This window comes from Coturnix japonica, chromosome 28 (assembly GCF_001577835.2).
Source record: "Coturnix japonica isolate 7356 chromosome 28, Coturnix japonica 2.1, whole genome shotgun sequence".
Lineage (NCBI taxonomy): Eukaryota > Metazoa > Chordata > Aves > Galliformes > Phasianidae > Coturnix > Coturnix japonica.
The window spans coordinates 1,883,458-1,909,079 of record NC_029543.1 but is presented as its reverse complement, the minus strand read 5'-3'; the positions used below and the strand labels follow the sequence as shown (position 1 = coordinate 1,909,079).

The 25,622-nt window shown below is 43.9% G+C and overlaps 1 protein-coding gene across 6 annotated transcripts; it reads right to left on the bottom strand.

The window, feature by feature from the left end:
* Positions 1–1,067: 1,067 nt before the first annotated feature.
* Positions 1,068–25,620, bottom strand: PTBP1 (polypyrimidine tract binding protein 1). 6 transcript variants are annotated; one of them, XM_015886319.2, is made up of 16 exons: positions 25,458–25,558; positions 22,468–22,498; positions 19,883–20,020; positions 15,459–15,534; positions 14,415–14,587; positions 13,444–13,590; positions 12,290–12,460; positions 11,420–11,530; positions 10,915–11,089; positions 10,280–10,369; positions 8,871–9,016; positions 6,184–6,217; positions 5,530–5,622; positions 4,996–5,212; positions 4,677–4,754; positions 4,006–4,322 (listed from the first exon to the last, which is right to left on the bottom strand). In XM_015886319.2, exons 3-16 carry the CDS (start codon positions 19,907–19,909, stop codon positions 4,190–4,192), a joined length of 1,671 nt encoding a protein of 556 aa, XP_015741805.1. In that variant the 5' UTR covers positions 19,910–20,020; positions 22,468–22,498; positions 25,458–25,558; the 3' UTR covers positions 4,006–4,189. The 6 variants fall into 6 exon arrangements, with proteins under 6 accessions (XP_032296919.1, XP_015741805.1, XP_015741803.1 ...); XM_032441028.1 differs by lacking the exons at positions 19,883–20,020; positions 25,458–25,558 and adding an exon at positions 23,566–23,589 and having other exon boundaries at positions 1,068–4,322; XM_015886317.2 differs by lacking the exon at positions 19,883–20,020 and having other exon boundaries at positions 25,458–25,620.
* Between the last annotated feature and the right edge of the window lie 2 nt (positions 25,621–25,622).

The following is a 25,622-nucleotide window of genomic DNA, read 5'->3' as shown; positions in this document are numbered from 1 at the left end:
GCCCCGCCGTGATGGGAAGATGGCCCTAAAGCGCCTCTACCAATTGGATTAGCGCTGGAAATCCCGCAGCCTCCGCCTGGCAAACATATGGATTATCCGCCATCACCCGGCGCGGGGCTGGAAATGAGCACTGGGATTAAACGAGGGGGGGGGTCACTCCCAAAGGGATGCCCACAAAGGGGGGGTGGTCCTGGAGGTCCCCCCCACATTGATGACCCCACATCTATTATCTATTCCTCGCGGTGATAAACGCCGTCACGCACGGCTTGTCGGACCTCGCTGTTCTTATAGCAACCAGCACCAACCCCCCCATCATCCATCCCCAAAAGGCTGGGAATGCTGCAGAGAAACCTCATTAACCGCCCAGCACTAATTGCTGCTGGCACCAACAGATCACGGCTGCCCTTGGGGGTCGATTCTAAGCTCTAGGGATCCAAAGTTCCCCCCATATTCCCCCCTTTAGGACACGGGGAAAGGCAGCTGGTGTGCAAGCACCAGCCCCTTTAGTGCTGCTCCATCACCTCCAACCCTATAACCACCACTATAACCTGCCCCTGCTGGTGGGGGGATAAAAGGGAATGAATGTGGCTGCTGATGTTGATGGGGTTTGGTCTCTGTCCCATCCAAAACATGAGACCTCATAGAGCATCAGCATCACCGGACTGAAAAAAGTTGGGTTATATGATGGATATTAGCTAGAAATATATGGAAAGTTTAGGAACAATGAATTAAAAACAACAAAAATTGAACATAAAGGAGGTGGAATGGGATAAAGGCAGAGCAGCAGTTCAGGCCCTTAACACCCCATCCCTTAATACAACACCCCCCTTTAATACAACACACCACCACCCCTTAATACAACAACCCCTTTAATACAACACCCCCCCCTTAATACAACACCCATTAATACCTCTGAGTGTTGTTTGAGTCCCAATCCAGCATCCATCACTGCACACAGAGGTTGCCCAGAGAAGTCAAAGGCAGCTGGAATTACAACAGAAGGGGGGGGAATAAGACAAATAAAAACCAGAAGCAAAAAACAGGCACCATAAAAAGAGAGAGGGAAATCAGAAGCAAAGAATACAGAAGAAATTTATTGAAAGCACAAAAAAAAGAAAAAAAAATTAAAAGTAAAAAGTACAGACTGGCCAATAACTGCTTTCTACAATCTGAACAGTAAAAGAAACGGAGCTACAGAAAGGTACAAAGGTTGTTATAAAATAGTTTTTAATTCTCTTTTGTGTGTATTTTTTGCATTACAAACATTCTTTTGCTAAGAGGCAAATGGAATTCTTGATGGTGTCGATACACGCTGACCCCCTCCCCCACCCTCTCCACAATACTGAACCTGTATAGAGCTGGTATCAAAATATACAATACATCTGTTCACCATAAAAAAAAGAAAAAACACCTGGGTTTTGCTGCTCCCCCCCTTCAATGTCTTAGAACAGGTATAAAAAAACAACTTATAAATATGTACACCCTTGTATTTTTTTTGTTACTCACATTCTTTACATGCAAACACAGGGATCCAAAGGAGAAATAAAACCAACCCACCGCGGCTGGGTTCTGGGGTTACCTCAATTCACTCCATTCATTGCCTTTGTGGGGTCGATCAAATCAGTGTTGAGGCCACCAGAAAGGTCTCATTGCAATGAGCCTCTTCCCAGCATCTCGGGTTGGATTGAATTGCATCTGAAAGCTCCAGCACGGCTGTTCTGCTTTGGGTTGTGTGTGGATCTGGGGCTGTAGGAGCAGAGCTGCAAGAAGAGCTGCAAGCAGGAATGCAAATCTGCTTCTCCCTATTTAAGAAGGGAGATGCAAGCAGGGATGCAACTCTGCTTCTCCCCCTTGAAGAAGGGAGATGAGCAAACAGGTTCCAATCTGCCAAGACACACCTGGATTTGCAATGCTCAATGCAAGGAGATCATAGGCAGACTGATAATGAACCAGGCTTGCTCAGATGGAGAGGTAACCCAATGCAGTAACCCAATGCAGCTCCTACTGATGGCCACAATGCAGATCTCACAGCATCAACCCAAGCTGAACCCTCACTCAGACCTCATCCAGCATTAATTCACACCCTCAAAGAGTTCAGGGAGGAACAAAAGGAAAGTGTTAAGACTTTTTCCAAGCACTCAGTGCTAAGCAAGTCAGAGCTCCCACCCTAAAAGGCAAGGAAAACTTGTAACTTGCAACACTAAGACGATTAGAAAACAAACTTTGGTCCACAATTTGCAGGAAAATAACAACAAAAACAACCCTGAAAAAAAATAAAAAGTATAATAAGATCCTTGTTATTTTGCATCCAAACAGGTTGCAGGTTAGAGGGAAATGTAAGGCAACGTTGGATTATACGAAATAGAAGGCAGAACGGCCTGGGAAAGAGTTGTAAAGCCAGGAAACATAAAGGTTGCTTTTATCATTGGGAGAAAACGATCTGCTGCGTTCTATTGATCACGAATTCCCTTCCTATAACTTAATATCTGGGCTTATAGGTTAAAAACTTGAGCCTGGTCCTTCCATTCACAAGCTGATTCCGCCTGGCATCTCAAACACAGCTTTAAAAGTCCACTTTAATGCGACTCATCCCCACGTCATCATCACATCCTCATCCTCAGTCATGAGCTCAGCCTGGTAACTAGAAATCACTGCCCTACAGATTCAATCATAAAACAAAGAAAGTACAGTATACAAAAAGGAGGGTAATATCACCAAGGAGTAAATTTAGATTACGTTTATCTTACCATTCTATTAAACAAAACAAAACAAAAAGGTACTTAAACTATTTCTTTTGCATATAAAAAGAGATTAGAATATTTGGTCGACTGGAAATATTGCTAGGCACAGATGACAGCGACTGCATCAAGAAGTATAATACAAGAATTAAAACAAAAAAAAAGCTCAAATGCTGAAGACACGCTATAAGAATGATGGCAGAGCTACACTGGTCTTGTTAATTTCAAATCAGGGGCACGAAGGTGACTTGCATGAACACCTTTCTAGATGTGGGATAGCCAATAACTCTTCAAATCCTAGTATTTCGAGATATATATATATATATATCTATATATATACACATACAAATTGTGACAAATTCTTAATGATTTGTCTTCACAAACATCCAGCAGTGGTTAATTTCGTATCTTGATCAATGCTCTTCTTGGGAAGGGCAGAAGCCTGTTTGTCGGCTCCCTACTGATAACAGAATGGGATTTGGTCTTGGGAACGCTCCCCCCCCACCCAGACCCTTCTATACTCGGTCTGAATGTCACACCAGGGGGATCTCAACTCCCACTTGGAGGTTTGTAAATGGAGGTAAACCACGAGCAGATTGGAAAGTGGCACGAAGACACATGATGCTACACAACCAAGTGAGGGCAGCGGGATACGACTGCCTCAAAGCTCAGTATTTTCTTTATCCACTCTGCCAGCTTGATTAGTCCTTCCCTACAAGGAGTAGATCTAACGAGCCACAACTCATTCATTTCCCATCCGACCTCCACGATTCAGATGTTTTCCCAAATAGAAGGAAAAAGGTTTAAGGCACAGGATAGCAGATGCACAGTTTAAGTAGGATCAATGCAACTTGGTTTTTTTTGTGCTAGTTGGGTTGGGAGCTCCATTACAACCATGCATTATGCAAAATCCTGACTCCAAAGGCGCAATAGTGAACGTACACAGTGGTTTTAGGTCTTTTTTCAAGGCATGGATGGGTAAAGAAAAAGAAACAAAGGCATCAATGTGAAACCTGATCAACTTGTTGGGATCTGCTTTATAGGGATGGGGAGAAGGAACAGGAGGGAAGGGAGGGGGGGGGGATTTCCCAGAGCAGGTTCCAAAGTGTAAACTTCAACTTGTGATGTTTTTATTTTCGAACAGTCAAGATTGTTACCCATCACCGCAAGGTTAGCAATAGGAATTAGATTTCATTGTGTATTTTTTTTTTTCCTCTCTTTTTTTTGTTTTTTTTTTCTTAAAAACCGGTAAACTGATTTCTCTTTAAAAAAATAAAATCTCTGGTCTTTTAAGGTCACTTCAGCTGCTTTTTTTTTTTTTAAAGTGGCTTTTTCTTTTCTTTATGTCTGGAATGATGGAAGTTGAAAACCCTCACGTTCAGCCCTTTTAAGGTCAAGGCTGAACTCAAGAGGTTAAGTCAAGTCCATTTTGTCTCGTGCCTTCCCAAGCTTTAAATGGTCGACTTGGAGAAGGACACACGCAGGTGGTGATTCTCACCCAGGTCATGATTGTGGAGGTCAATGAGTGATTGAATGGCTTCTTCCACGGAGCCCATCTGGATCAGAGCCATTTTACGGTCCTTCCTGACAAGACAGAGGTTTAAGTCACATTCAGTACCATTGCACACAGCGTTTGCTTAAGTCAGTACAAGTTTCACCACCCAACACTCCAAGTCAAGCAGAATTTTGACTACCAGGATAACTGCAATATACTAAGATCACACTTCTAAGATCAACATGCCTACCCCAAATTCTCACTCAGTTACCTCAAAGTTTTATCAGCTCATGTTCACCATGCACTCAATCCAGGGTTGCTCCTGACTTCTTTCTTCCAGATGAGCTGGATTGCTATGGAGGGGACAGTGCTGCTCACTGTTCTCTAAGTCAGGCACCTCTACCCTTCTCAGTACAGGATTTAAAGGAAAACCAAACACTTACTGGAAGAATTTGAAGCCTTTGACCATCCCACCATTGCTTGAGAACAGCATCTTGAGGTCCTCTTCAGCTATTGAAGGCCTGAAATCAAGAATTTTGTTTTCCAGTCAAATACATGTCAGACTGCAGCACTAAAACAGTCACCCACAGACCCTTTGCTTAGTTTCTCTACTAACAGCACAGCTCCTTGGACTGGAAAGGCTATGAGGAGTGACAGGAAGATGATCAAGCTTCTCTGTCAGCAGTTAAAGTCACATTTTACCCCCACCCTGAAGACATTTCCACATTGAACACCACAGGAGGCTCCCATGCTGATACTCACGGAATGTTGGACAGATGAAGAGTGGCAGAAGGAGGGAAGATGTTCTGGAAGTTTTTGGAGCCTGGTTTCTTGAAACGGTGTAAAGGAGAATTTCCATAGTCCTTAGTCAGACCTTGGTCCTCTTGCCCCTCACGAGGGAGCTGTACTGTCTGATGTTTGGACAACGTTATACGGATTGGCTTCCCATGGAGCTTCTGTCCATTCAAATGGCTCATGGCTGCAACGGTGCAACACAGTGCTGACTACAGTGGCATTCTGGTTCTGTTCAGACACTTTATCAAAGCTAGAACCTCATTTTAGTCCTTCCCAAGGCAGGATCTCCCAAGAACGCAATGACAGGCATCATCATTCTGCCTTAGAGTACTGTTTGTTCCATTATTTCACCCCTAGATTATCTGGCACAAGTAAACCAGAGCTGCACCAAATCAATGCTACAGATGCAGACAAACAAATACACAGGGAGATGTTTTTGTTTTAAAGAGCAGAAAGCTCTGACCACCCATGCTATCAGCTGATATATTTAAGCTTTCTTACCAAGCTGAGCCTGGTTTCCATCAGCCATCTGAACCAGAGCATTCTCTTTCTTATTATATAAAATCTTCACACGCTGCACATCACCATAGACTCCTTCAGAAAGTGAGGAAACAGAAACAGTCTTAGGAAGGGGTAGGAAGGAAACCTCATACAACTTAATTTAAGCTAACCAATCCAAGAGCAAAAAAAAAAAGAACATTCACAATCAGAACTGATCTCATTCCAACCACATTTTTTACTTATTCTGCTCTACTTAAGGAAAATTCTTATATAGCAGAATAATAATGGAACAATACATTAAAGAAAAGATACTGGGTTTCAGCAAAAAAAATTAAGCCAAAATCTAACTGCCAGAAGACTGGACAATTTGGCATGCTATCACAATATAAAACTCATATATATATATATATAACAAAAAAAGGCATGCAAAGCAATAAATCATGCATAACTGAATGTAAAATAAAGGCAAACTAAATTAAATAGCAAACTAAACAACATAAAAAAACCCAAATTAAGCATTCAAAACAACAACAACAAAAAAAGGCAAACTGCAAACTGTACATTTCTGAAGTATCCAAATAAATAAATCTCAAATAAATGAAAAAAATAAAAAACAAAAAACCAAGGTAATAAAAAGTGTGAATGATAACATACCGAAAAGAATAAAGAGGCATTGGGGTGTAACTCTCTTTAGAGAACAGCAGAGCAAGGCAGCGGAGGGACAGGGAAGAGGTAAGGAATCGAAGGGGAGAGCGAGGTTGCACAAATCGTCCACAACGAGGAAGGGCAGAATCCCCGGAAATGGCGAAATTGGTTGATGGATGATGAAGTTTTCAAGATGGTTAATATTGAAGGGCAGGTTGGTTTCCGAAGAGCAGGGTGGTTTTTTTTTTGTGTGTATATATATTTTTTTGTATATTTATATATATTTTTTGTTTTGGAAGGGGAATATATATGTGTTTTGGTTTTGTTTCAAGCAACAACAGGAAGCAGAAGTACCGTGCAGTCAGTTGGCAAAGAAATTCCGGATCAAGGGAAGAAAAAAAAAATATTCAGGGATGGGGGGAGAAAAGAAAAAAGTAGCAAAAAACACAGGTCAGTAAATACATAAGGAAATATGTAGTGTTCCATCAGTCAGATTTATAGAATTCTACATACAATAACTCGTTTACAGAAACAGTTAATAGGTTTTACCTAGTGGAACACAATGATAAAAGAAAAGGCATTTCTTTTTTACTTTAGATATACAAAGAGGTTTAAGAGACAGTATTGCAATAGAATGACTTTATGAGCTTGAATGCTGTGTTAAATCGCAGTGATGTGCCCTAAAATGTCACTCCAACACTGTGTGGATTGCTGCCATTTCAGAGGGAACGCTTCTAAGATCAAATCAGCTGGAATCGCTCCTTGAAGATTAATGACAAAGGGAAGAAATCTATAATTGTGTATTTAATGGTGAAAAAAGTGAAAAAGGCAACTAATCAATATTATCTGGATGAGCAGCTGCAGCAGCACCAAAAAAAGCCTGGTAGGAGTGCTTGCTATAAAAGGAGCTTTACAACCAAGTCTGTTCCATCTGTTGGATGGAAGGGGTTGGAATCGCTGTGCAGGAACAAGGCGCTGCTACTACTGATCCAGAAAGGGAAAGCATCTCTGCTCCCACTGCATTCCAAGTAAGAGTCAATGCAAGATGAAGCCATGAAACAACTTCTGCTTGTAGAGGGAGCAATTTCAATTTCCATGGTTCTGATTCTGGAAAAATCAGAACATAACGTGCCTCCCACGTTACTGAAGAACAGTCACTCTAGAGAAATACTGTCTCTTAATTAACTGTTTGTGGCACAGGTAAGTTTCTACAACACTGATTATACAGGCAATGGAAAAAAGTTTCAGGTCTGTTAGTTCACAGCTTCAGTACAAGTATCAAAGTCTCTCTAGCCCAAAGATAAGCTGGATGGATAGTGAGGAGCTCAACAAAAACCACAAGGCATGAAATAACCCACTGTGTGAACAAGGCACACACCCCTCAGATGCCACTCTTGGAGAGCAGCAAACACATGCAAAGTAAATAGGGGTAAAAAGCACAGTCTTATCATTGCCATCCAGATAACACAAAATCATCCCCCCCAAAAAATCAAGCTAGGCAGCATTACAATGGTTGAGAACAGCAAGGCCAGCTCTTAAAAGTTAAGTGTCTCAGTTGAGCATGCATGACACTGGGACTGAGATGACAGCTTCTGGAATGGCAGAGGAATTCCTGGCCAGAAAATACAACTCATCCAAACCAGGGCTGCTTACAGTCCTCAGCATTATTTCATGCCCTGGAGAAAACAGTACTGCCAGGTGAGGAGTAGTGTGAAATACTGATCCAATTGGTGCCTCTCACCAAAAAGTTAAGTGTTTTTTTCTTTGATTACTCATCACATCCAGGCTTCTCATTTGATGCAAAAGAGGTTTTGTGGTTACTCTGCCATCACTGTTAAGTTTCATAGCTTTGCAAAGTAGTATTAAGTTGTGTGTGCAGTCCCACCAGTTAAAGTGTGCTCAGCAGACTGAGTGCACACTATCACACACAACAGGAAATGCTACGCTTTCAATCCAACACGGAGCCAAAAGCTGACTGGGAAAAATTCAAGGTATCAAATTCTCACAATGCAATCTTTGTTAAGGAGTTTTTGCTCAGAATTTCCTGCTTTGTTATCGAGGAAATCCAAGCATTTCAAACTCACTAAGTCCAATAGAATTGAAAATGTAAACTGTGAGCTGTTAAGGGGTTTAGCTAAGGAAAACCTTCCCGAAATCTTGGAAAGGAAAAATGTGCAAGCACATGGCAGAGGAAATAACTGCACAAGTACAAAGTCAAGCTGGCAGGGGGTCCAGACACTATACAGAGCAAAGGTCAGAATGAACTCTGTAGTTCTGAATTAATGTATTAAAAATCTAGAACATGCTAAGGGAAAGAAAGAATGGACGTGACTCCTCTGACCCAATGACAATACTACATGGGAATGGCAGAGAGATTCCAAATGAAGGGAGGGAGGGGACAGGTATTGTAGTCTTTGTGGGACAAGAGCAGGCAGGCAGCATCCTCAGCTTTCAACTAAAGAGCAGCAAGGTTTTAATTTGAGAGATGGACTTTCTGATGTCCCTTCAGCAACTAGAGTACTGTCTGCTTTGAGATTGAGAGCTGGCAGAGCATATCTGCTTTTCTAGCTTTGCCGTTTCCTTTAGGACACAGTAGGGTTTCACTTTGAATGATTTTTTCAGCATAAACTGCATTTAGAAAGTGAAAGTAGAGGTAACAGGAAGGAGAAAAAAAGTAAAATTAGGACTCCACTAACCTCAGGATTCAGATTGCTAACCAGCAGAACAGAGTGCCCTGCCCCAGCGAGGCCGGGAATGGCAATCCGTCCTGCTGCAGCCGCTGCAGCTGCTGCTGGGATAGCCAAAGGAGCTAGTGCTCCATGAACATTTTGAACTGTCAAGCCTGGAAATTAAAGAATATTAACCAGTGAAGAAGTTAACAGCACGTACTCTAGTGTATCTGCTGCACCAGAAGGGAGAACAGCACACCTTCTGTAACATGCAAGTAACCATTCAAAACACAGTGACTATACTCTAACAGCAACAGAAGCCTCCAGTTCTGGTGCTGCAGGAAATGGTATCGTTTCTAATAGCAATTGCTCTTTGCAGTGCCTGGTGCTCAACAAATGCCTCAGCACAATCTTGTTGACTACAATATTTTGCACGTTTCACAAGAAGCAGAATCAGCACAAAGCCTCAGCTCTGGTGGGGCAGGAAAGGTATCACAAACGGTGTAATTGGAAGGGTCTTTCCAACCACTGCATGCCAAAAAATGCTTTGTTTTTTAACCATGCATATAAAAATGATCAGCTATCATGCTACCGTTGGCTAATCTCTTATTGAATGAAGAAACATTAAGGTTTCATTCCTGGACTGCTCACAGAACACCTGCCACCTCACTGCATTAAAAGTGCTGCCCTAAGGAGGGCTGAAGTTCTAGAAACAACACCTAGTAATGAATTAAATGGGATTACTTGAAGGGGCGTGCTTTGTTTCCCTATGAGGGCAACAAAACAGCAGTGTTTGGTTTGTGGTTGTTCTCTCATAAGCAAGGGAATCCCACCAAGTTACTGGGAAGTCATCATAGCTTGGGGTATGCTATGAAAAAATAAGAACTGTTTATCTGACACTAAGAAGCCTATTTAGCACCTAAAGCTTCCATATTTATCCCATATTGGGCCAGGCATGTAAATAGAAATATTTTGTTATCAGTGACATGAATTTTAAGCTTCACAGCAACCATAATAATGTAAATTCTGCTCATACTGAATACCAGCTTTACCCAGTTCTTAAGGGAAAGCAGAGATTCCTCGCTTCTGCTCACTTTTACAAATGTAAAGGTGGGTTTCCCAACCTCAGTAGCCCATGAAGAAAAGCTAAATGCAAAAACCTTAACTTATCAATCAATCCCAATAGAGTAATATTTAAATAACGTTTTTAGTGTTGCTCCCATCCTGCCTCTTCTTTCCATGCAGATATTGCCTAGCCAGAGTAACTACAGCTACATACTTGGTTGAGATTATGTACTGAAACATCCTTCTCTATGCCCAAGTGTCACCATTTAGGACTTAGAGGACTCCACTCCCCCCAAACCACCACTACTTAGCTTTAAAACATCAAGATGCTTCAGTAACAACCAGAGAACCTATATAAAATTCCAACTTACGAAGTACAGTACCTGCAGCCTGAGGAATTGCAAAGGTGGGAGGAAAGCCAGCTCCTGCATATGGAGAGGCAGGGATTATTCCTGGGGCACCTGGGAAGGAGACACACATTATAAACAGATACTCAACAGTGAGAGAACTGTAGGCTTAACTGTCTTCATCTATCCTTCTATATATGGCTCGGAAGCTAAACCACAGCCACCAAGTCAAAAATGTCTCTAAAGCAACACTGACAGCAGCACTCCTTGAGACCTGCTGGGCAAAAGGCAGCTGTTGACCAGAATACAAGTTACCAGCTCCCATCACTGTTTATCCACATTACAGCTTGCAGAAGTATGGGTTATAACACCCCCAAATTACAGCTCAGCCTGTGCTGCAAACAGAACAGCAGATGGCACTCAAAGCACAGACAGCTGCTAAAATCTTCTAAATCCCCACACAAACAGCTTTCACAGAAGCAACAGGCACCCACAAACATATGCCCATGCTAGTATTTTGCATTCAGATTCAGTGATCCCAAAATTCCTCATTCACACTATAACATTTTACATAATTAAACACACTAGGATTAGATCCTCTCTTCCCCAGCTAACAGAAGTTGTTACATCTGCCCTGCTCCCACGTGAAGAACTCTCACCAAAAGCAGCTGCCATGGTCTGATCAAGAGGGGGCTGGTTATCCCCAGAAGGTAGGTCTGGTCGTGTGTAATCTCTGCTTTTATCATTATTATATTTGACATTGAGACTTGTGAGCTTTGAGAAATCTATGCGCAGCGTACAACAGGCATTGTAGATATTTTGTCCATCCAGAGACTGTAAGGAAACAAAACACTTTTTAAATGCAACGTGAAATTATGTTAAATATCACCACGAAATCTGAGGAGAGAAAGTGCTGCATCTGAAGACAAGCAGATAACCCGCTCTGTGCAGAATCAGCATCACTTCCACTCATCCCCTTCAATAATTACCCTAGTTACACCACACTGCTCTCGGTGGTGAAGTTCCCTCCCACTCACACATGCAAATCTGCCATTTGGGTGATGCTTCCACAAAACCACATACACACATTTGTCTTAGAATAACAACAGCAAGCTTAAAAGTTAAAACAATGCAGGTGTTTAGCAGTGCAAGCTTAATACTCACCAGTTTGGCATGCTGAGCACTCATGGGGTCAGCATATTGTAACAGAGCCTGAAATTGGTTGTTCTTCGTGAATGTAATTATTTTCAAGACTGTACCAAATTTGGAAAAAATCTGCAAGGTAATATTTGCACACTTTGTCATTTCATCACTAGAAGCAAGCGGCATATTCATATTTCACATCATTACTAGAAGCAGAAATAACATGAATTGTCCTGTCACCCTGTTAGCTCCCCAGCTTGAAAGTAGGTTTTAAACTATGTCACAAGCACTGTTTATCCTACATCATGGCATCTCCTAGAGAAGAAACAGGATTACCTCTCTAATCAAGTCCTTGCTTTAACATCATTCTTACATGGGATGATACATACAGACCATCACAAATTCAAACACTTATATTTCAGGGATTCTTCCATGCAGTCAAGCTTGCATTTTAAACAAAGATCAGCTTGAGTGACTGCAGTGGAGAGCAGGAAGAAGGTTACTACCTAAGTGCCATAGGTACATGTCACTTAGTATACTGCAGTAGCTTCCCATGGTGTCTAAGCATCGCTGTGGGTAGAGGAAGCAGTGTATTAACACCAGAGTATTAAGACCTGTCTTGAAGCTGTAACATTTGTCCTTTCTTCCACACCAGATTGCAATCCCACCACAACAGGCCAGCAAAACTCTGGCCAGATTGGAAACAAAACTAGGAGAGTCTCATACAGGCATCAGGGTCACAGCCGTGGTCAAAGCTGCTCCTTCCAGAGCTTGCTTTACAGATACAGACATGTGCTGTTACAACTCCGACACTGACAACGTGTAATTCCCTATTTGTCACTTTCCCTTCCTCATGGACAGTCTTCAAGCTGTGAGGACATTTCTTTTTACCTGATGAAGAACATCTAGAGTGACAGGATAGAAGAGATTCTCCACAATGATCCTCAGCACAGGGCTCTGGCCAGCCATTGCCATTCCCGCATCCACAGCTGCAGCAGGGGCTGGCAGTGCTAGGTTTCCTGACTGAACTGAATTCACTGCTTGCAGAGCTGCTTGGGCACGCTGCAGAACCAAACATCCTGTTAGACTGACACTCCCGCTTGCAAAAATACACATTCAGCTTTCCTCGAGTTTCCCCATCTATTTATTACAGAACAACAAGCAGCAAGTTACCGTTCCTAGTGCTGAGAATACAGTATTTCAGCACATTTTAGATGTAGGAAATGCAAGGTCACCTCAAAAACAGTAATGCAAACCACACAAAATAAAATGCTAAACACTTGTCCTACTGTTATCTATACACTTGCTCAGTGCCCACTAATGCTGCAAAGTTATTCCACTGCTAAGGAGAAAGGTAAAACTAGGCTCTTTTGGAATGTAACATCACCTGCAGAACGCTATAGAAGCTGACAAAAAACAAGTTTAATGCACAACTGCCATAGGGATCCAGTAGTGCAAATTGACACAGCAGTTCGTTCTGAGTGTCCTTTCTTCATATAACAGATGCATCAAATTGTGGTTTTGTTAGATGCATTAAGCAGTGGTACTACATCTGCACAGCATGAGATGCTGTGATGCCAATGAAAGTCAGGCTGAAAATTGAGGAGGACATGCTAGGAAGCCATCCCTGATAAGGAGGTGCACATAACCTGAACTTCTTTCCAATGCTCCAGTCCTGAAAGATTGCCAAGAGCAGCTGAGCCAAAAATGGGACTTTCTACTACACAGAGCCTGTTTTACACAAACTCCAGGCAGTCCAAAGCGTTAAGAACCACTGTGCTCAGTGCTGCCAAATACAAGCAACACTCTCTCCAGCAGTTACAGGTTTTGTCCCCATCAGAGCTTCATTTCACATAAACTTCTTAAAACACTAGCAGCAATTTTGAAGCACTTTAAGTCAATTAAGTCTTTAGAGAAGCATTGTTGCTATCAAAATTTGATCAGTTGATATCAAAACCCTTCCAGGCCTACATCAGAAGCAAAACCAAAAGCTAAGAACTGTCCACCCCTCCCACCTGTGTGACAGTGCTAAGAAAGAAACTAACTGCTTGGTTTGGTGAGTTGTCTGTCTTAAGCTCCTTGTGGTTGGAGAACTGGATGTAGATGGGCTGGCTTCGAAGGACTGGAGTGACTGTGGTGTAGTAGTTTACCATGGTGTTGGCTGCCTCCTCTGTATTCATTTCTATAAAAGCCTACACAGAAAGTCAAATAAATAAATACAGCATGTTAGCAACGTGTGTTTCACACCTTTCTGGTCTTCTCTATTTCAGTAGAAAAACATAAGGAGTTGTAGCAAGTCACTACGTTAAGCACAGAGGTTATTCTGTGTAATGCCCAATTGGAGGAACTGAATTCTCTGCATGTCAGATGTCACTATACCACCCCAATCTGCTGCCATGCATAGCACAGCATCCAAATCACTAGCCAATACAATAAACCAAGGAGGCATTACTTTCAGATCAACCCTCCTATATAATCACACTATACATCAGAGGCACATTTTCATCATTAGGATTAAAGACCCCGTACTTGAAGTGATTAAATGAATGATTAAAGTTGGCTTGCTCTTTAACTCCTTAATTTGTTCAATTACAGTCACAAAGCTCACACACCTTCTGCATTATCCACGGGTGCTTCAGCCTCACCCAGCTCATTTTTTCCTATCTGGAAAGGTATCCTTAATATGCAAAGTTACAGTGGTGGTTACTCAACAACCAAACTGGTTGCAGTGAAAAAGGCCAAGTCACAGCACTGCTGGCCAAACTATTTATGTAGCCTGTAATCTACAAGAACAAGCATGATGCTAATTATAAATGACTACCAATAATTACAGACTCAGTTACTTGAGCAGCCTGAAAATAGTATTTTCATGGGACAGCCACAGAAAAGTAAAAACACAGCGTGCAGAAGTTATCAATCCAAATGAGTAACAGTTGCTCTGACCACTCAGAGCTGCTTTACTAATGACAAAACTCAACTCTTCATCAACCTCTGCTGTCAGTTGTAGATACAGTACCTGGTTTTTCCCTTTCAACATCAGAAGGTTGGTGACCTTGCCAAAAGGTAAGCCCAGAGAGATGACCTCAGCCTCCGTGACGTCACTGGGGAGCTTACGAACGTGGATTACTCTGGATGGGACCCCAGCACTTCTGCTGTCCCCTTTGAATTTTTTGCTGTCGTTTCCATTAGCTGTAAAAAAAAACCAGTCACTTATTAGGGTGAGTTTGATAAGCAAACACACAATCAGTACTTCTGATGAGCATCTTGCACTCCCTATCTACTTATTTCCATCACAGAGAAAATCTATTGTCTAGTTTCACCTGAGTCTGAATGCACAGTTTCACTCCTTTTCAGACTACATGAATGTGAGGGACGTAGCTGAATGTCACTGCAATGAAACCTACTCTCCAGTGGCCATTTTGCAGCATGCACATCCCCAGACACTCACAATTCTACTGTTTAATTCCAATCCATTATTTGAGACTGCTGCTTTATATCCTCTTCATTCTTAGCAATGAAACAGTCTGAGAGGGACATCATCAAATTAAGTACAACCCAATGTCTTAGATCTGTTGGATCACATGTATGGCACTATCAGACAGCTGATAGGGTCTGGCAGAGCAAAAACAGGGGGCTCAAAAGAGGGCAGCAGCTTAAGGTTAAGATAATTCAAAGCACTAATGAGCACATAAGGCAAAACTCCATCCTGGTGGGATCACTGACCTCTAGATGGTGTCAGACTCCTGGAATAAACAGCAGTTCGCTATATATGGCCAAAATAATTCTATGTGAAATACAACCATGTTTCAAGGACACCAGATTACAGCAAAACCTGCCTATTTTACTAGTGTAAAATCACTAGAGCAAACGTCTAGAAAGAAATTTCTTCAGACTGCTAACCATCAAAGTGCTGGTGCTCAGCACTATCCTATAAAGACCTAGTAAGTATTAGAAATACAGGTTTTAATATTAAAAATGCAAAAAAAGCCCACAAAATCAGACCTGATGGTATCTCTGCAATCCCCATCAACTGCTTTCCTTTTCTTATAGGCAACATTACCTGCAGAAGAAGCGTTGCTGCTCATGATAAAGGGTCCGTTAGTAACACAAGTAGAGAAAAGCTCGTCAGATCCCCGCTGGAAGAGAAAAGAAGAAAGGTAAACTGACAGCATTTCTACTCAACTCTGCTGCTTTCAGAACACCTGAATAGAACAACTGATATTAAGGTGTAGAGAAGCTGAACAGAAGCGTAAGTGAAAATATACTGAGAGTCAACCTCATCATCATCAATTAAATATAAGTAAGATCCAATTTGGTAATTGAATAGCACTATCCAATGGCTCCGTTGAGGTAAACACCAGGAATCTCAGGAGCTGAAGCATTGCTGAGTTGTCTGAAGCCAGCGCCAAGCATTGGGCACTGATATTCACTGCTTCCTAAGAAATATAGCCCTGTTTCTGATTAATGGTGGCAAATGGAGATTTTCATTCTTTAAGGTTAAGCTTGAGCACAGGGAGTTGATCTGAAATAGCAAAGCAGATAGTTGTCATCTATTCATCAGTATGTTTTTAATGCCGTTCATTAAGATTAGACCAATTATTTTACTGTGGGCTACCAAGACTAGAGGAAGTCTTAAGCAAAAGGCAATTTATAATTAATGATGAGTTAAAGATGCTATCCTTCAGTGAAAATGGGATGACACAACTCAGAGATATTAAGAAATAGATGGAACTCTTCCCCTCCCCCAAGAAAAAGGGGGAAGGAAAAGAAAATGAAGCTTCTAGAAGAAGGCTACTGTAAGATATAGAGAAGTAGGACCATATAGAACAATTTGTATTATCAGATCACAGGGATGTTGTTTTCTAGCCACAGACCTCAGAACAGCAGCATCTTCGACAGGGCAATAGTACAGCAATACCTCAGCAAACGCTTCAGCTGAAGCATTCTGAAGCTGAGAAACAAGCACCACAGGTACAAGGGCTGTGACCACATCCTCCCTTGCCTCTGGCAGGAGGACTCCCACACTGAAGTGAACACAGCTACTCATAGAGCAGAGCTGCAAAGCATCTCCCTTTGATTTTCCACACTGCAGCATCATGCTGCCTTTCAGCCTTATAGAACTTATTTAACCAAAACTACCAAAAAGGCTCCTACCAGAATCACCTTGTCCAAGCAAACTGATACTACACAACTAACAGACACGCATTTATTTATTCCAGGCCTTCTGCTATCTGCAGGCACGGTGTAATTCCATCCATTCACACACCTGCACTGCTCTCCCTTCATTCCCTTCATACAACACCGAGTCGCTCTGAGACCACTGCATACAACTTCAGCTTATCATTCCCTGTAACCCAAATGATTTGAACTGATTCACTCCCACCCAGACACTCCAATGGAAGCTGCCAGGATGTCCCCCCACCACCCAGTATCTGCTGGCACCTGCAGTAACACGACCTGCACAGCAACAGGAGCTCTGCTGGCTGCCCAGGGAACAGGTCAGGAAAGTAGGTCACACACCGAGCCCAGCACACTGAATTACAGACAGGAGATTGGGTTGTTTTTTTTTTTTTTACTTCTTCAGATCCTGAATTTCTTGTCTGACTGCTCGGTGCTGCTCTTCAAAGCTGAGCTCGAGGACTTTGATGTACTGAATAGGTGAAATTGGGGCAGGTTCCAAAGCCATGCTTCATGTGCTGCTGCTGGTCACCTGCACAGCACTGACCCGGTCCTGCAAAGGCAAGAAGCACCCATGGCAATGTCACCTAATAAAGTCATAATGAGCAATGGCCCTTTTTAACAGTCGCTGTAATTAGCACTGGGATTTCTGAGTGCAAGCTAGAGGCAAGCTGGCTCTTGCACACCCAGCCCTGGTGGCCCTGAATTTCCTCCTTCATTGGTGCTGCTGGGACTCACCTATCTGCCAGAAGTCTCTCTGTTGGTGGATGCTCTCTGGAATAACATTGCCTGCCTGATGTAAACTGAAGACAGCTCCATCCATCCTCACTCCACGGTAGGAACATCAGTGGGACTCTCAGCAGTTGCCTTTACAGTTGCAGTGATTGCCAAGAGGTCTTTTATGCTTTAAAACCGTGTAATAAATAAACTCCAATGCCCCACACAAAGCAACGCATTGCACCAGACCCAGAAGAAACAAATCAAGTCTGGTTGTTTCAGAAGATGCAGCTTCTTGCCAGCATCACCTCCCTTGGGGATTGTGAGCATTATAGGAAAGGCTAGGAACAAAAGGAGCAGATCCTGAACTATTAAATGCTTTTATTCCTTTATTTCTTGAAGGGCAGAGCTCTGAGCCATAAGGAGGTGAGCACACAGCAGTGTGGGTGCTGGGCTGCCTTTGTATCCCCAAAGCACCTGGGAGAAGCCCAGTTGTGCCATAGATCAGCCAGCAATTGACATGAAGTCAACCTCCCCACTCACAGATGTTAATTCACACTGACATTTCTGCTCAGCTCATTCTATTGCAGCTGGTATTTTTACAAAGAGATTAACAGAAGCAACACCATGCTAACACAGTAACACTGCTCCGCATAAATTCATCACCTCAGCTAATAAATCTCTTCCTGTTTACAGGGAAAAAAAAAATCCCATCTTTAAAGCTGCATTGCCAAACCTTACCTAGTCCAGGCTAAGGCTGTTCCCAGCACCAATTAGACACACTCTGCTGACAGGTAAAGCATTGCCTGGGAGTGTTGCTATGACAGCAACCTCCTTCTGTCCTCAGCACACAGCTACGGAGGCCCTGTTGCTCCAAGCTGCTTTAATTGAATGCAACACTCGTGTTCCATGTGGGTTCATCATCAATATTTTAGCTCCCAACACACTAACCACCTGGCTCACTCCCATTAGGATTCCACCTAGACCCTGTAAGAGGCCACTACAACAACCTGGCACACACAGTTATATACAAACCCTTTTACTCTGCTAAAAGTGGAGGAGATTCTCAGGGCACAGAAAGAACTGGGCATCTCCAAAGCGTGTTTCAAAGGCTCCACATGAGCTCAGTCCCAAAGGAACTGAGGAATGCATACTTTCAAACTCAAATCTCTTTGCAAAGGAGCTGGGAAGGAAAAAAATCCAGCCCAGTGACCTCATCATTCACACACATTCTGTTAGTCACATTCCAATGCTTTCTGCTGAGATTCAAGAGATAAGAATGGAGATAAATTTCCAACCACTAGGAAGAATGGTGCTACAACACCTGGTACAATGTCTATATGGAACTCCAACCTATACGTGTGTTATGAGACACCAGAAGCTTCAGTAGGACATTAAGCAACCCCTGCCACAACCCGAGGTGGGATTTGGTAACAACAGGCCTCAGCTCAGGCACACAGCAGCTTTCCAAAGCCAAACCCTTCACCCCCTCATCACATCAGCCCCTCCCTGACTTTCTTTCTCAACCTTAGCTGCTATGGAGACACTGCATGAAACAAACCTGCCCTCTGAGCAAATAAAAGGTGTGGCCGTTGCAAATAGCTCTAAAATTCCTCAACGGCAAACGCTGCAGCAATGCAGTCATTCTTGCTTTGTAGGGCAGCACACACCCAGGCTTTATGATCCCATGTTCCCGAGTTGAAACTTAACTAGCAGTCAGCCTTGAGCTCCTCTAATCATTACAGACAGGTTCTCCATAAAGCTGAACTCAAACAGCAGCACGCAAACACTGCTGGATGAATCACTTTGGAACAGATAGAACCGAGGAAGGAATATTTGGTGACCTAACCCATCAAGCCAGCAAAGTGCAGGTTCAGAAGGAACCCCACACTCATTCAATCTCTCCCAAATCATTATTGTGTAATAACCAGAAACTGCTTCGGCACAGACCAAGCAATTACATTGAGATTACTACAGCACACTAAGAGCAGTGCTTGACAAGCTGGCATGTAAAGCTTAACAGAGAGCTGTGTGAGAGCCCCATGGAGGTGGAAATTCAACTCACAACAGATCACCCAGATTAGATGGAGCATCCCCCCCCCCCAACACACACACTGTGTGCTGCAGCCATGTGCCCCACATGTGTGATCACGCCTGTTGCAGGCAGGCCACAAGAGCCAGCTTGTTGCAGCCTCTCACTAAAGCCATAGGAGAGGACTGGAATTTCCTCACAGCATTCTTGGCCCGCTGCCTGAAGCCATAATTACTGTTCCCATGGCAAAAATCCTTGCTTGACCACAAATCACTCCTATGCAGGCAGTTTGTATCACACTCCAGCAAACCCCATTTTAAAAATTAACTTCTCAGATGCCACAGAAGTATATTGTATTCCCCCCCCTTTCCCCCCCTCTTGGAAGGGTCACCTTTTGAATAGAGCTCAATTTAACCAAGAAACTACAAGGATTGTTCAGCATCTCCAGCAAGTTTTTAACCCAAATGCAGCTTTAAAGGCTGATGATGCATCATAGTTCATACTCTCCCTACTAGGTCAGTACTGCTTAGAGATGGTGCCCATCCCACCCCCAGCACCTTCATATCCAAGTACTGTGCCCTCATCCAAAGGAGATGCTTCCTTCCTTTCCAGATATTAAATCATGGACAGATGTGAGACTCAAGTCATGTGTTTCCAATCTACAGGACATTCCAGAAGTCCACGTATCAGGAGTCCTGTAATAGAACCGTAATGAGTTTCCTAAACAAGTTCACACATTTCAGACTGAAGAACATGAGCATTTGGTGGGATGGGAATTGCCAGGAATGGCTGCAATTGCCACCCAATGGAAACAAGGGCTTTGAGACTCCTCTCCTAACACCTTAAGGAACTTAATAGAGTTGTGTTCCTACCTTCTTTGCACACACATGGTAAAAATGAGTCAGTTTCCACCCCAGGCCAAGAACACTTTTCCAGGTGAAGCACTCATGTCCAACCTAGGAGCTCAGCCAGCAAGCTTGTAAACACTGCTAGAAATGCTTTATAAAGCCAGCAGATCACTAAAGTGCAGCTACACATTATAGTAAGTTATCAAGCAATTATAAGGAGCATCTGCTTCTGAATTGGGGGGGGGGAATCAGTTAATTCTCAAAGTGATTTCAGTGATGCCTCAGGGGTCAGAAAAATGACACCAGAACAACAGAGCTCTATCAATGTAGTTATTGTAGCAGAGAGGACTGAAATGTCTCTGTGATGTTACAGAAACCTTCTGCAGTCCTTCCAAGTGCTTTCTGGCAAACCAAAGGAAAAGCAGATGGAAACAGAAGCAACGGCAACATCACAAAGAGCTGCAGCCAATGAGGTTTGATGGTTACCACTGAGATAAGTGCTCTCAACAAGCAATTGATTACACAACTTTGTGAAGAGCCGCCTGCATCTCATTCCCTGCACTAAGAGGAGCCCTCACTTTGCTGCTGCATTGATTTTAACCCACCTACAGCAGTGTTGCAGTTTACCATTAGACAGCACAACCTCTGTTACATAAACTACGCTGACACAGTGACTTGCTTAAGCAACCAGATAACATGGTTGTATCAGAAGATGTTTAAGAACTTACCTTTATCGTGATGTTTCAACTTCCCTTTTTGCTCTGAGATCTGATTCACCCACCTCAACCCTCCCCTTGCCTTCTTTAACATAAAGATTCATTTTCAATGCACTTCTCCTCCTCTCTCTGCCCCAGTGCCCAAACAGCACAGAGGCTGTTACAGCTCTGCCCTGTGTTAGGAGTGAAAGCACGAGCTCAGGATTTCTCCCAGCCCTCGTTGTAACCACCTGACTGCTGTGTGCCCCACAGACAGAACCACGAGGCATGCGATCCCACATCCTGAACCTTTTCAAGACAGAGAGGACTACAATTAGAGTTTCAGAAGCTTCTTAGTCACATTTAGTCGCGCAGAAGTGTCTCTTAAAGCTGCAGCTTAACAGACGCAATGTTAATTCCAATTTAGGGGGCTTCAACCTAGATTAATCACATTACTCAGAGTGGTAACAGAGACTGTTTGCTTCATTTTATGAAGTTGCTATGAACTATCAGCCAACCCTACCATCCATCCTCTATCTTCTCCAATGGAAGCTCAGCTCTTTGCAGTGCTCAGTGCTGGTTGAGAACACCGTGCTGTCACTAGGATTGATTCAGATTTCAGATTAGAACACTGCAAAAGTGAGAATGACCTTCCACCCCTACAAGCTGTTCAAGAGATTTTCATCATGTTTCATGCTCCTCAGAAAAACCTGGAGCACCCACACATACACCTGCACTTACAGCAGTCACATCTAGCTCTATTCTCAGTGTTACAACAACTATCTGCCTCTCTAATGCTCCTTCTCCACTTGTATAGACCCACAAGAGCTCACACACCAGCTCTATCCCACACTGCATCACTCCACCAGCCATCTGAGCTGACACACATCTCTGCTCCTTAGTTAATAATGAAGATGCTAACACAGCCACCAGGCCAACATCCATGTGCTTTTAAGTAAGAACCTACAGGGCTGAGTTACTGTGACCCTGATTGCAGTACATTACCTACCACGTTCACTAAGTCAAATGCAAAGCCCTTAACACACCAAGGAGCGCCCATCTGTCCCACACATTCCAGTTCAGCCTTACAAAGGAATGTGCTTTATCCTGTGAACACAGCAGCTATTACAGAGCAGCAAAGAGATAAGGAGGCTCCTGTCAGCACTTTAGTTTCAGGGCTAGGTCTGCACTTTCAAAACCTGAGACTGGAGGGTAAAGGTTGTATTGACTGTACTCACAGGAGATAGAAATCAGCAGCTAAACACTCCATTTTGGGGCAGAAAGGGGAATTCTAAAGGACCAATTTCTCCATTGAGAACCATTGTCCAGCACACACATTGACATTTTAACAGGGGAAAGGGCTGTTCTTAAATGCAATAATGTTCTGACAGTTGATAATCAATGCCCCAAATGCCAAGAGCTGAGTGCTGAACTATAATAAGTTTTAATGCACGTAAACTAAATTAACTTCTGGTTAAAACCCAATGGACTGGTACTAGAAATAACCCCCTTCCAGCTTAAGATCTGCATTTGGAAGGCTAAAATTAGGTCAAGATGCTGAGCAGTGTAAAAAGAAGAGAAAAAGTGAGAAGTGCCTACCTTTGTACCAACTGTTATATCTTGGACAATGCTGTAGAAAAAAGAAAGAAAAGGATTACAAAAGTTAGATAGGTTTGCCACAAATATCCAGCATAGTTTACAGCAGTAAGAAAAAAAAGCAAGTTCAAAAGTGCACAGTTGTCTTTGCAGGTGAGCCAAGGACAGTTCATACAAAGGAAAAACTATTAGATGGTGATGGTGGAGACCTGAGACCCAGCAGTGCTAGGAAAATAAAACTGCAGCTCTTCCATTGCCCGCAATGGAGCACGTCCCCTTTTTAAGCATAATGCTGTGGGGCTGAAATTGAGAAGCCCACGCTGCTCTCAAGTCCAGCATTCTCCCTTCAAAGGAACTAAACCAAGGGCCAGAAGTATCAAGAGGCAGCTATGTCACCAACAGTAACCTCCACCGTGCTTAAAACCTGATGCTGGATGGAGTAACCTCCCCTATCCTGTAAAGAAAGCCTCACTTAGACCTTAAGGAGCCGCCAGCTCAGCATTGAGGGCCAGCAGTGCTGGGAGCTATTGGTGTTCACAGCCAGGCAGCTCCCAGCCGAACACAGCAGAAGGAAAAACAAGTTACTTTCTTTAAGCTTTTAAAGTGAGAATTTTACATTAATGTGAGCAGTAACATAGTTGTACTTGGGCTATCTCTTGTCAGCAGCACCCATCACTGCCATGCACACCTATAGAGCATCCCCCCTGCTGGAATCAATCAGCTTCAATGCAGTGTATCACACTGTACCCCATGAACCTTCCAATGCATAGCACCACACATGGGTGTTATTTCCAGTGCGAGTGGCTCAAGGCAGGCAGAGGATTTCAATGACACCCTTGCATCGAAGATTATTTTTATAAGCAAACTCCAACCTGTTTTAAAGCAGCAATGTAACACAAGTGAGGATACGAGCACCACCCATTTCAGCTCCTATCTTTACAAACAGAATCAGCTGACAAAGTCCAAACGTTCAGAGCAGAGGAGCCCAGCAGGGCTGGCTGCAGCTAGGAAGGACACAGAGCACTAACAGAAAGCAATGCAGTCATTCCTACAACAAGAAAACTCAAGTATTCAAGAACCACACTCAAGAAGTAAACTTACAGCCTCGTTCTTCCTTCCCTGCCGTCCTGCATGGCTTCATCTTTCAGGCAATTAAATACTGCTCCATCTTATTATTATTAAGCCATTCCCATCTCGGCAGCTCCACAAATGAGCTGGCACGCACGCCCAGGCCAGCTCAGCTCCTCACGCTTCCTCTTCCAACCCAACCTGCCATGTCATCACACCGCAGCAGTTTGCAGCTGGAGCCGCAGCCTCAAAGGAGTTGGGATCCTCCATCTCAAGGCCAGATGGGTTTCCTTGCACTACCAGGGCAAGCACTGATGAGCTAATCGCACCCATCTGCACCTACCAGCTTAAAGAATCACACGAGTCCATGTTTCTCCAATTAAAACACATACACGGATTTCAGTCATTAAGGTATTCCAGGCTACATTACAAAGGAATCTCTCCAGCCCCCCCAAACTCTCAGCCTTATCCCCCCCCCCCCCCCAACCAACTTGTGCTTCCTGTTCCTCCTGCGGGCCTCAGGCACAGGAAATGTTTGACATAAAGTTGCCTTAGCAGGGGACAGCCTTTACAATTAGCCAACAGGAAAAGCTTTTACTTGCCAGAACGTCGTTACAACCCATGTGATAAACTCCACAGAACCACGAGCAGCAGCACCAGCCTATTTTGTTATTAAATGTGACCTTTGTGGTTTGTTTCTCCTGCAAGTGATCTCTTTGGTTGTGTTCTTAGTATATAACAAGCTTCAATACGGGACTCACGCTTTACTCTCTAAAAGAACTGGCAATAAAAGCACTTTCGAAGTTACTTTGCACGTGGAATTAAACCATTCCTGCACTAACAGAAGGGGTAGAAACTGAGTCCATTCCCAAACAGCCCTTCTATACAAACCATGATCAACAGGCATTGAACTTAGCATCAATACAGGTAGGAGAAATCACAGCAGTGCCAAGAAGCTGCTCAAACTCCAATAGGGAACAGCTTTCCTGGGGTAGAGCAGATCACACAGTGATCCTCCATAGGCTGGGAATCATTCAGATTCATAGCTTTCCCAATATAGTATAGCTTTGAATGAAAACAGGCATTATTACATCGTAAAGAGATATCAACGACCACACCACACCCCAACCCATGTGATGTATGAGGAGCACCGCTTTGAGCTTGCTGTGCTTTAAGACAGAGCACAAAGTACTTAGTGGGGGGCTATGGGAAGAACTGTGCCTTAATATTGTGGAATGAGGAACCAGAGCAGCAGGAAAAACGCAGTTAAACTTAAAGTAAACCCTCCTGCAGCTGTAGGGCTATGGGAAAGGAGATGGGGGTGGGAAAGGGGGTGAGGGTAGGTGGGGAGAAAGTTCTATAGAGTTTGGATGTGGAGCCCGGTGCTTCGTGCCCCTCCTTTCCCATAGATTCAGAAGGGAATCTGGAGTCTTTCCATCCACAAGAGCGTCCGCATTGAAACCAGCAAACACAATTCGGACAATAGGGATTGAATCAACCCTCATGCGCGCTCCCGCTTCCAGGTGCGCGCTCCCGCTTCCAGGTGCGCTCGCTCCCGTCTCCCCCCCCCAAGCGGTGCCGCGCTCCAGCCCCTCACGCCCACGCGGCGCCGCCGGGCCCCCCCCACACCCAGCGGGGCGGAGCCGCCTCCCCCACCCCCGGGGGCCTTCACTAAGCCCACAACCGGGTCTGCAAGGGGGGATAGAGGGAGGGGGGACCCTTAATACGGCCCTCACCCCCCACAGCAGCACCTCGTCTCAACTCCGGCCTCTTCCCCTCACGACCCCCCCACAGCCCCCCGGAGCGTTACCACAACTCCACCGCTTTCCTTCGGACGCCCCCACTATGGATCACGTAACGTTCCTCGCTTCCCCTTGAGGCGGTTACCGGAATGACCCCCCCCCACAGCTCCGGCCGAGACTCACCCGTCCATTGCACACGGAGGAGACCCGCAGGGAACGGAGTGGAGACGCCGGAATAACAGGAACGAGCCCGACCGCTCCGTGTTATAGACTCACAAAATGGCGGCACCACCCGGCCCGCCTCACCCGCGCCGGATTTTCATTGGTTACTAGAGATGTCAGCTTGAT

Bases quoted from the DNA above. Each gene is read 5' to 3' on its own strand.
- PTBP1 (XM_015886317.2), bottom strand. The intron at 13,591-14,414 runs GTACTGTATCTA...CTTTCTGTGTAG, and splicing joins TGTTGAAAGGGAAAAACCAG to GCTTTTATAGAAATGAATAC. The intron at 10,370-10,914 runs GTGAGAGTTCTT...TCTCCTTCCCAG, and splicing joins GACCATGGCAGCTGCTTTTG to GTGCCCCAGGAATAATCCCT.